Source organism: Gorilla gorilla, chromosome 6 (genome assembly GCF_029281585.2).
Source record: "Gorilla gorilla gorilla isolate KB3781 chromosome 6, NHGRI_mGorGor1-v2.1_pri, whole genome shotgun sequence".
Lineage (NCBI taxonomy): Eukaryota > Metazoa > Chordata > Mammalia > Primates > Hominidae > Gorilla > Gorilla gorilla.
This window is the reverse complement of record NC_073230.2, coordinates 166,301,471-166,312,857: the sequence shown is the minus strand read 5'-3', so window position 1 is coordinate 166,312,857 and position 11,387 is coordinate 166,301,471. Positions and strand designations below refer to the sequence as shown.

Sequence of the window (11,387 nt, the reverse complement as noted above, 5' to 3'; positions counted from 1 at the left end):
TCCCTGCCACACCGTCCACAGCCCCCCTGCCTCCCACCCACCAGCACCTCACTGCCTTCCCCACCCCCCGCAGGGCCCCCCAGTGCTTGGGACGTCACAAAGGTGATGACAACAGGTGCCGCGCTCCCCCTTGCCATCATCTCAGCAGCTGCCGAGCACACCCAGGGGCCGGGCTCCCTCTCCACCCCCCTCAGCAGACACTGGCATAAGCAGCCGCGGGCTCTGTCTGCACCACGGCGCTCCTGAACACGCCCTAGGGGGATGGGGCGCTGGGCGCAGGGGTCGGGTAGACCCCAATACCCCTCCTCACCTGAGAAGCAGATGCCTACCTGCTGGCCATGCACCTGCCGGGCTCCATGGACACCAGCTCCCTCCTCCTCCTGGGGTTGGGGTCTCTCCCTCTCAGTGACGGGAGGACCTACCTGTGACATGAGCTGACTCGGTAGCCAGGCCGTGTGAAGACGGGGTTCTGGCCCCTTTGCCGAGAGCCTGTCTTGTGTGTGGCCTGGCTTGTCTGGAAGGCACTCGCGGCTCTGTCCATGCTCCCTAGCTGTGCCCCTGCTGAGGCAGCCCGGCCACGCTCCTGGGACGGCCTGAGGGTCAAGTGGGCAGGGTTGAGGGCACAACAGTCACCTCTAAACCTGTCAAACCACCTGCCTCCCTCGCCACAATCTCAGCAGCAGATTCTGGGATCTGAGCAGTTGAGAAGGACTAATCTTGTTTTAAAAACACCCCCGACCCCGGCCTGCAAGGCGACTTACTGCACCACCTTCCCCTGTCACCAGGAAGGCGGGACGCCAGGATGTCAGCACTGAGCGCATGTCTGGCCCAGTCTTGGTCGCCAGCAGAGCCAGGGTGAGTCGACGAGGTTTTCCTCTCGGGACCCTCAATGTCTCCTGTGAAGGCTGCGGGAGTTTCCACCTCATCTGTGCGTTGCGGTGTTACTTTTTTGTTGTTGTTATTGTTGTTTTGAGATAGAGTCTCGCTCTCTCTAGAGTGCCGTGACGCAATCTGGACTCACTGCAAGCTCCGCCTCCCGGGTTCACGCCATTCTCCTGCCTCAGCCTCCCAAGGAGCTGGGACTACAGGCACCTGCCACCACGCCCGGCTAATTTTTTGTATTTGTTAGTAGAGACGGGGTTTCACCGTGTTAGCCAGGATGGTCTGGATCTCCTGACCTCGTGATCCACCCGCCTCGGCCTCCGAAAGTGCTAGGATTACAGGCGTGAGCCACCGTGCCCGGCCTTTTTTTTTTTGAGACGGAGTCTCCTTCTGTCTCCTGGCTAGAGTGCAGTGGTGCGATCTTGGCTCACTGCAAGCTCCACCTCCCTGGTTCAAGAAATTCTCGTGCCTCAGCCTCCCGAATAGCTGGGATTGTAGGCGTGTGCCACCACACCCGGCTAATTTTTTGTATTTTTAGTAGAGATGGGGTTTCACCATGTTGGCCAGGCTAGTCTTGAACTCCTGATCTCAGGTGATCTGCCCACCTTGGCCTCCCACAGTACTGGGATTACAGGCGTGAGCCACTTTGCCCAGCCGGGGGTGTTAGCTTTAAAGTCATGTTTTCGCCTTACAGTGACGCATTTCAGAAGCAAGGCTTCTGCCTGCAAAACACCACTTCATCCTTCATAATCGTAATGTTGAAGAATTGCTTTTATTTTTAGTCAGTCTTAACGGTGCAACTTACTGGCGCTTACAAAGGACGGCAGGCGAGCTGTATTCAATATGCTTATGTTTTATTTATGTAGGTGGCACTTAAAATACATGATGTGTTTAGGGTTACATTGTCCACAGAAAGCATCAAATACCACTCCTCTCCCCACCAAAACCAAATAAACAAAGCCAACTCTTTGGCAACAGTTGTGTTAAATAAAATCACAGGTCACACTTGTTTCTGGCTCCCAAGCCTGTGTCACTGCTACATGGATTGCGCCAAAAAATTCCCAGCTTCAACACTGCTAGATTAAAATTGCTGGTATTTTTAAATCACAGCAAAGCTTTTCACAATGCCCTCAAGTCCAAGAGGACAAAGGAGAAAGCAACATGAACGGCAGATCCTCATGTGAAAGGGAAGGAAAGTCACTGGGAGGGAGCATGCAGGGAAGAAGTCAAGGCAGCCCTGGAATTCTACTCCGTGCTCAATAAAAACAAAATGTGAAGAAGCAATACATCATGCAAACGAAATAATGACCGGAAGTGGGCGCATCTAGTTAGAATGAAGTGACTTTCGTAAGGAGTCAATGTTCGCGAACTGAAACATTAGTTCAACCTCCTTGTGCCGTCTCTGGGTGTTTTGCGTGTGTGTAAATACCGGCCCGTTTTCCCCAGCACAGCCCTAACCCATGGACACTAGGGAGGGTGCCGCTGAGCAAAAATTTTTTGCTAAAAATAATTAGCAAAAATCCAAGAAAAAAAATATGGAATCTAGCAAAACCTACACCATATTTGAAGTTGAATTTGCACTACCTGCAAAGGATGAAAATTAAAAGAGTAAACAGAAGGAATGATTTTACATCTGATGTGATTCACAACAGCCTTCTATTCGTGTGGCCGGATTGCTCTGAGGAAAAGGTGCCCTGACGGGCAGGATTCAATGTGTCACTTGCAATATTCTCTAAGTTACACTCTACTGAATTACCTTCTAATTCCAAACACTACGCCGCCACAGAAAGCCTCATTTCACGAATGTTACTCAGTTAGCCATCTGCGCCCTACTGTACTTCTAAAGCTAGAAATAGTCCAGCAGCATGCGCAGTGGTTGAGTAGCCGAAAAGAATGAAGAGGATCCGGAAGCACTAGAGGAAAATGCAGCAGATTGAGAGCTGGAGAGAAGCAGAGCGTCGCGGCCAAGTCCCAAACGTCTATCCCCACCACCCGTGCCATCAGCCCCGTCTCCTGACCCTGCTCTGACTGATCTGTGATCGCATAATCCTGCCGAGCGAGTGTGGCCTCGAGACAGTCCTGACCGACGCTGCTACCTAGCGCGTGTGCACGACCGCATGCCGAGCACGGTGGAGCGCCAGCGTCTGGGGGTGCACCGCGTGCCTCAAGTCCGGTCTAGTGATTGCCTTTGGTCGACTTCTTCTTCTTCGACTCCTCTCTCTGCTTCTGCTTCTTCCTCTTGCCACCTTCTTTCAATCCTAAGGAAACACGGCTTGTAAAACACTGTACGGAACAGCACTGCTTCCCCAGCAAGAGCCAAACATGTTTTCTAAATATCTCCCCATGTTAAGAACAAAAAGCAACAAAATGAAGTCGTCTATCTTGGCCACACCTAAACCTCAAAATGGGCGCTGACTTTCCAAGGTGCACGTTGAGAACTGCTCACACTACCCAGAGCTTCACCACCCTGCAGAGAAGTGAGGACTCCCACCTACCCGAGTTCCACCCAGCGGCAGAGCTAGAAGCCCACCCTGGGCACGGCTGCACCTCAGTCCCGGAACCCCCCCCGGGCTCTCCTTCAGAACGCACACTGGGCCTGCCCAAAGGTGTGCCCACCTGTGGGGAGGGTGTCCACAGGTGTCTCCTCCGCTTCCCCCGCTGGCCACAGTGCAGCCTTTCTGCAGGCAAAGCCTTGGTGTGGACTGGCCTCACGTTTGCCAGCTCTGTGCCATCCAGCGTGAGAAAGTCCCATTTCTTATTGAGGAAAGTCTTTCATTTCCCTGTTGCTAAAGTCAATGGCTGACACTGACTGATCCAGCTGAAGTGCACGGAGAAAGACGCCCACCCTCCGAACATCTGATCCAACGTGCCAGAAATAAACACCTCTGGATTCATTTCTGCAGAAACTGTCTTGAACTCAGTGTGTGCCAACGTGGGTGCAGGAAAGAGGCCTGATGTTGAATTTGGCCACAATTGTCAACATGACTGGGCAGAGGGAACATGGCCGGCAGCAGGCAGGGCAGGCCTGGGTCCCACACGCACAGGCCCTCAACCTGCCAGAACTCTCCAAAGAGCCACACAACTTCACATGGTGGCATCGTGCCTCACAGGAAGGTGCCTGCTCACAGCCCTCTCGGGGGCCTGAGGCCCTGCCCACACTCAGGACTCGCCCCAGAGAATCACAATCATGGTAGGCCGGGTGCCAGGCTCCAATCAGATGCATTCCACGCCCAGCTGACGGCCGCCACGCTGACCAACATGTCACAGGTCCAAGTCCACTGAGTGTGGCTCACACATGTCCTGGACCACAGTGGGGCAAACACATGTGGACTTTCAAATGTGCTGTGGCTCTCACCACTGAGCACTGCCTGGACCCCGACAGCTCTCCACGAGAGAGGGACAAGCCTGCAGATCCAGTCCACACCCCACCCACAACCACACCACACCACACTCGCCTGTGACCCGTGCACAGTGGAGGCTGCCACCTTCCTCGCCAGCGGAGCACGTCCTAACCGCCCTACAGGAGCAGCACGAGATGCGCCTTCTGTGAACCGCCAGGCGTTCCATGCTGCATATTTAGGAAATGTGCCTCAAGCTATGGTTACCAAAAGAAAGAAAGAACAGGGAGAGGCCTGTGTGCCGTTGGTGGCTGCAGAGGCCGCTGAGTACCTGCTTCCAAAGCAGGGAGGCGGCTCTGCGGAAAACGCAGAGGAAAGGAAGCGGGAAGAAGCCAGGAGATCCCCGTCCCGAGGAGCATGCGGGGAGCCGCCCTGACTATGGAGCGCGGCCAGGGCAGAGCCAGCTCTTGGAGGCCGTGTCCCTCAGAGGAGCCTCGTGCCCCGGGACCCAAGGGACCCCGTGGGATGGGGGCGGGGTGGGGGGGGTCAGCACCGCCTGCGGTTCCTCCGCTTCAGCAAAGCAAACTTTACCAAGACCCCAGAACAAAGGGAGTAACGGAGCTCCTTTAAAGCAACTGCTGCCACTGGGCCTTTATGAGTTAGGGACGGAAAGCCTGAGGTGACCACACTGCAGTCGCCCTCACCCGCCCTGGGGCTGCCGGGATGGTGGGGGAGGGGCGGGTCCGGTACAAGGAAACCACTTTCCGGTGTTCTTCAAGCCTCCACTATTGCCGGGCGCGGTGGCTCACGCCTGTAATCCCAGCACTTTGGGAGGCTGAAGCGGGGGGATGACCTGAGGTCAGGAGTTCGAGACCAGCCAGTCCAACATGGAGAAACCACATCTCTACTAACAATACAAAAATGAGCCAGACGTGGTGGCAAGCGCCTGTAGTTCCGGCCACTGGGGAGGTGAGGCAGGAAAATCGCTGGAACCCTTGAGGCAGAGGTTGCAGTGAGCCGAGATCACGCCACTGCACTCCAGCCTGGGCGACAGAGCGAGACTGTCTCAAAAAAAAAAAAAAAAAAAGTCCAAAATCAAAGTGAGAAAAACAGAGCAGGCCTTCCTGTCACCTGAACCTCCTGCAAATCACAGACATGGCCTTGGGCACTGGCTCACGGGCTCTGGGACTTCGTGGGACCGCCAGCCTTGGGCACAGTCCACAGAGGCACACTCTCCCACCAGTGACTACTTAAAAACTTGTCCTGATAGAAAACGACTTCTGGAAACGTTGAAAACCCTTAAGTATAAATACACAAATTAGTTTCATTAAAAAGACAAACTTCGAGCTGTTGAAAGCTGAGGGCAGGGTTAGATTCCCATCTTCAGTTCCGAGAGCTCCATGCTGTGCTTTGCAAAAAGGGAGACGTTCTACAGCGTTCCAGGGCAGGCTGCTTTCCTCAGCCAAAAAAACAAAGGACCTGCTTTATCCTTTCTTTCCTGTTCAGTAATTTTACTTTTCCTTTTTTAACAGTTACGTGTTCTTGATACTCCTACAGTATGTGTGGAATTCACAAACACAAAACATCACTCGGCCTTTCCAAAGCCTGAGTGAGGATCCGGTGGGTTCCCGGTGGTGCCTCTGTCCTCTGAACGAAGGCAGGGCGAGCGCTGGGTTTGAGGACTCCACACAGCGGCAAATGCCAGCCACGGGAACCCCACACCACGCAGCAGGGACAGGCGCTCCCCGCCGACCCGCCGCTCCGCTGACTGTGACAGGGGCACCCCCTGCACCCCGCGCTCGCCGACATTCCTGCTTCCACTGGCTGCACCCGTTGTCAATCACACGAGACACAAGGAGGGGAAATTCTCACAGAAGCAGTACGTTCAGTATTTTGAGGGGTGCATCTCAAGTGAGAGCTCATTTCCAGCCTAAAAAAAATCATGCCCTAGAACCGCCCAGGCCTGGGGGCTGCACACCTGGCTGTGATCCTGTGAGTGGAAGCTCACTGACTCCTGGGAGCTCCGACAGGACCTGCTCGATTCAGGGACGGGTCAGACGGCTGGAGGCCAAAGTGGGGGCCATCAATACTGCCGGGTGGCCGGTCTCCTCACTGTATTCCTTTTACAGGAACCTTGCCCAGGACATGCAAATCCCACAAAAAGATGATAGTGGGATCTTCCAGGCACCCAGAGGCCTGGCCAAGAGTCATGGGTTTTCTGTGAAAGGGGCTTCGGGGAAAGCGGGACCTTCAGTGACGCAGAAATGCAGCAAACCAGTGTCCTGACTCAGGAGCCTGTGTTATCGCTACAAAGTCCACTCGTCAGAACACCCAGCAGGCTGGAGCTAAGGGGTCTGCACCCGTGTGACTTTGTCACTCCCACACTAGCACGTGCCCTTCTCTGTAAGCATGTACAGTTGTTCGGATTTGGTGGTGCAGGTGCTCATTGTATAATGAGCGAGCCTGCAGGGGCGGAGGCTTGCTCAACCTCTTCCTTGTCACCCACCAGCACCCTGACACCGGAGTTGGTGAGTGAGTCGCAAATGGCCTCTGCAGAGACCAAAACCACCCTGCTTTGCAATTTCACTCCAGTTCTGTCTCCAACTCTGCAGCGGTTTCTTGACTCATCCTTTGAGTCAGCTTTGTCATCTCTCAGTAAGAACTTAAGTAAAAGTCTCTGACGTGTTCGTTATATATTTGTATAAAAATCACGTCTTTAAATCTTTGATGGTTACTTTGGTATCTTCAAGATCTCATGAAGCCATTAAAAAAAGGAAACAAATGAGAGGAAAAGCCGCAGGACAGAAGATCCACAAAGAGGATCCGGGCAGAAACAAAAGCCATCACTGGCCTCTTTGCTCTAAGGATTTGTGCTGGGATTCAGCAGTCAACCAGTTTTCCCCCCTCAGAAACGGTGTATGGCAGGGAAGCCGAGGATACAAACTGGCAAAGCCGTGAGGCGTGGGGAGAACAGCGCCTGCCTGCCCGTATCAGTCCCGCCCACAGCCATAGCCACAGGCACTGACAGCCCGGGAGGAGAAGATCGGCCCAGTTCTGATATACGGGTGTGGCCTCGGGCCTGCGGTGGGTGCTGTTCCAGGAGCCTCACCGCACTTTAAACATGGCTCCCCCAGGCGGCCCGCACCTGCACACCACGTTCTTGGGGCCTGTGAAATCACAAGGCCCCTCGCAGGCCAGGCTTCCGGTGGCCTCCCAACCCCAGTGGTTCAGAGACACGACAGCTACGACCCTGCTCTATCCTGCACCTTGCAAAGACCCATCGACAAACAGCGCACCCTCCCTACGGCCATCAGACCCTCCAGTAACAGGAGCGCACAACAGACCCTGGGGAGCCTCCCCGACGCCCGCTCAGTACAGGGATCCTGGGGAGCCTCCCCACACCTGCTCAGTGCAGGGAACCGTGGGGAACCTCCCCCACGCCCGCTCAGTACAAGGATCCTGGGGAGCCTCCCCACACCTGCTCAGTGCAGGGAACCGTGGGGAACCTCCCCCACGCCCGCTCAGTGCAGGGAACCGTGGGGAACCTTCCCCATGCCCGCTCAGTGCAGGGAACCGTGGGGAGTCTCCCCCACACCTGCTCAGTGCAGGGAACCGTGGGGAGTCTCCCCTACACCTGCTCAGTGCAGGGATCCTGCGGAGCCTCCCCCACCCCGCTCAGCGTAGGGAACCGTGGGGAGCCTCCCCCATGCCCGCTCAGTGCAGGGAACCGTAGGGAGCCTCCCCCACCCTACTCAGTGCAGGGACCCTGGGGAGCCTTCCCCACCCTACTCAGTGCAGGGACCCTGGGGAGCCTCCCCCATGCCCGCTCAGTGCAGGGGGAGTTCTTTCTAGGTGCATGCAGCCTGCAACTGCCTCTGTCTGTCACTCAGTGACACAGCACAGACTCACACAGCAAAGGTGAGCGCAGCACGGCAGGTGGGCGGCCGGCTGGAGGGGCTGCCGTGCCCACCCACAGGCGGCACATCCTGAGGCTCTCACGGCTGGGGGTGCACCTTCCGTCCTCCTCGGAAGCGTAACCGGCAACTGTGCTTCATCCAAGAAGGACTGGAAGGGGCTAATTTTTCAATAGAAAGTTCCATGAAGGGAAAAGGAGAGACGCTCCCCCTTCTTTTCATGTCCTGCTTAGACAGTGCTGTTCGGCCCAAGTCCACAGAAGTAACCTCACGACATCCGCTTCGGTCCCCCAAACCCAGGGATCAACCATCCATGTCTTCCTGCATGACATGAGCGGCTGGGGTCACCTCACCGCGTGCGGTGATAAGAACCAGAAGAGGCACAAATACTTCCAACTGACGCACGATTCACACTACACGGACCCTGGGCTTTAGGACGCAGTCAGGGCCAAGCCTACATGCACAGCACGTCCTCAGGGTGACCCAGAACTTCTCCGGGGCACTCACTTCAGAGACTATCCGGCTCGCTAACAGATGGGAGGAAGGCCGGGCGGCCAAGAACCCCACGGGGGGTGGGCGGGCAGACTACGCTTCACAAGGAGGCTTGCCTTGAGGGGGTCTTTTGTTCTGCACCCAGCGCAGAAGGCACGAGAAGGTGAAGCTGACGGAGGGGCAGGGGCAAATGCAGACCCCACCAGCACGAGACCACCCGGCCTATGCCACAGGCCTCAAAGCTCTACGCTGAAAGCTACGAAAAGGCACGTCTACGGTAAAAGCAGCACCTCGCACTGCCGTGGCAGCTCTGTCATCCTTTGCGGAGCAACACACTGTGTACAGGACACGCGGACCCCGTTTTAACGGTGGGGGGCCCGGAGCCACCGTGGCGTGGGGCGCTGCGAGCGGGAGAGGAGCAGAGCGAAGCTACCTCCTCCCGCCCCGCCCGACCGCCCACGCCCGCTCAGGTCAGAACACAGCAGCACAGGCGCGGTTTGTGTCCTCGCTGTCCTCTGGCACCCAGAGAAGTCTCACTCTGCGCCTGCTCCACGGCTGCCTCCCTTTGCACACCTGCTGCGGACGCGAGGGGGTCCCAGGGCCCGGGTGCCCGAGGTCGCTCCTGCTCGCCCTCCTCCTCATAGAGACAGTGAGGCGCGTGTCTCAGCAGCGAGGCAGGCCGGGGCGGCTTCGGCGGGCGGAGGCCGGCAGGCTGGGCTGGCAGGGCGTTCTGGCCTCTCCGCATGCGCTCCTCAGCGAGGGCATCCTCGTCGGCCACACCTGCAGGCACAGCGGGAGAGAGAGAGCCGTGAGTGAGCGGCGGCGGCCGGCCCCCATCCAGAGCAGAGGGAGGGAAGCTGGCCGCACGATCTCCCTGAATCCAGACGCGTCATCTCTGGGCAGGAGAAAGAGGTTATCTCCTTTCTTCAGTGGCACCACTGGGGCCAGAACTTAATCCTCCAAGAGTGGGAAAAAAGTGAGTCATCTGAAAATCACCCCTCTCTCTCTCCCGGAAGAAGCGGCTCCCCGCCCCACCAGCTTTGGCACAGTCAACACGCCTCTTCCAAGAGTGAGTGTGCCCCACTGAAATCACGGTCAGGGCTGACAAGTTCGCTGTCAAAACCAGCCAGCTGAGCCACCCTGGGGAAGAAAGGTTCTGGGTCCAGTTGGCGATTTCCTCCTGAGTCCATACACAGAAGACACCCCCTCTCCGCCTCGTGCTGGAATAAATCTGTGGCAGCAGCGGCGGCGCCCACGGGAGCCACAGCCCCGCCCAAGGCAGGGCCATCCCGGCCGCTCCAGTGCAGCTCCAGCTCTGGCCCCGCACAACACACACACCCAAGACGGGCCGGCTTCTCAACGCTCTGAAAAGTTGTGCTTTTATTAATCTTTTGAAATACAGAAAAAGTCGTTGGGAGGCCATGCATTAAAAAAAAGAAATATGGAAAACATGTTTTGAACACGGATGGATACGAGGAATAAAAACAAGAAAACAATATTCACAGAATGATCTCCACTGTGATTCTCAAAGTTTGAGTGGCAATAGCTGCGTGGATGTGAGGGAGGCAGCTGCGTCAGAGCTCCAGGAGCAAGTGTGCGAGGCCGCAGGTGGTGGGATTCCTCGTCCCTCTGCAAACTCTAAAATGTGCCTAAAACGACTGTCGCACCCAGCACTTCGGGCCCCGAGCCCTGCGCAGATGTAAAGCAAGGCAGACCCCTCCCGTGGCACAGCAGAGAGTTTACGCCAGGGGCGGCCCCGTCCTCCTCGCTTCCCCGCAAGCACTGAGGAGCACTCAGCCATTGAAATGCGTCTGAAACCCAACGGACTGACAGATCGACGGACATTCAGGAGCTTCTCCAATTAAACTGGCCTATACACCACTTCCAGTGCTGAGTGCCAGGCCCAGGGCCTGCCCCCAGGAGCTCAAATGTGGCTCAACCACAACAGAGAGAACCGGCTCCGAGGTCAGGAAGGAACCTGCTCTCAGGCTGTCCCCTCAGGCCAGGCTCTGGTCCTTGGAGACCACGATGGTGATGCTCGCCTAAGGAAGACCCCCACACAAGTGCAGAAATTAATCTCCAAGGAACACCAAGACCTGGGCAACTCGCAGCCTGGAGCCTGTGTGTCCCCAGAGGGGAGGGCAAACCTCACAAAATCCTAGAGCCACAGCACAGCGCCCACAGGGCTCCATCGTTTCTGGAATTCAGCAAACCCAAGAGGAGGCGCAGGCCTCAGATGTCACCTTCTACCCCAATCCTATTTCCCCACACTTTGAACACAGAAACGTGATTTTGGGGACCATTTAACCAAGCGCCGTAAACGCAGGCTGTGAGGCTTGACCTATGACACCCCATTGTCAACACCCGGCCTGCACGTCCTGCCAGGGGACCCCAGGACCCCTGCTGAGATGGCTGCACCAGGAGAATGCACGCACATCTCCCAGCATCACATGGAACTGCTGAGCTGAGAGGGGTCACCTAGCCCGGGGCCAGTTCTCCCTTTGGGAACTCCACGTGCTCACCTGCAGAACAAACAGGTGGCAGGGCTGCTGTCTGCGATTCTATGACGTGAGTGAAGGAAAACAGCACCCAGCACACAGGCCGTGCCCGCGGGCACCATGCACACACAGCACTTCCTGAGCACGCCCGCAGCAGGAAGAAACATGCCAGGGCCCCCGACCAGGCCCCAGTTGCACGCTGGGAGCGAGGAGGGCTCTGGGACAGGGACACCCAGGACGTGGCTTCTCAGCAAACCAAGCTG

The 11,387-nt window shown here is 56.6% G+C and overlaps 1 protein-coding gene across 5 annotated transcripts in view; it reads right to left on the bottom strand.

Annotated features, from left to right (window-relative positions):
- Positions 1 to 1,719: 1,719 nt before the first annotated feature.
- DNAJB6 (DnaJ heat shock protein family (Hsp40) member B6) overlaps positions 1,720 to 11,387 on the bottom strand; it is an 81,357-nt gene continuing 71,689 nt past the window's right edge. For 3 of the 5 annotated variants that reach the window (XM_004046553.5, XM_055347409.2, XM_055347410.2), the window contains exons 9-10: positions 9,200 to 9,406; positions 1,720 to 3,140 (exon numbers count right to left, since the gene is read on the bottom strand). In XM_004046553.5, the coding sequence (XP_004046601.1) occupies positions 3,058 to 3,140; positions 9,200 to 9,406 (290 nt within the window). In that variant the 3' untranslated portion in view covers positions 1,720 to 3,057. The other 2 variants (XM_019031036.3, XM_019031037.3) reach the window with 1 other exon arrangement.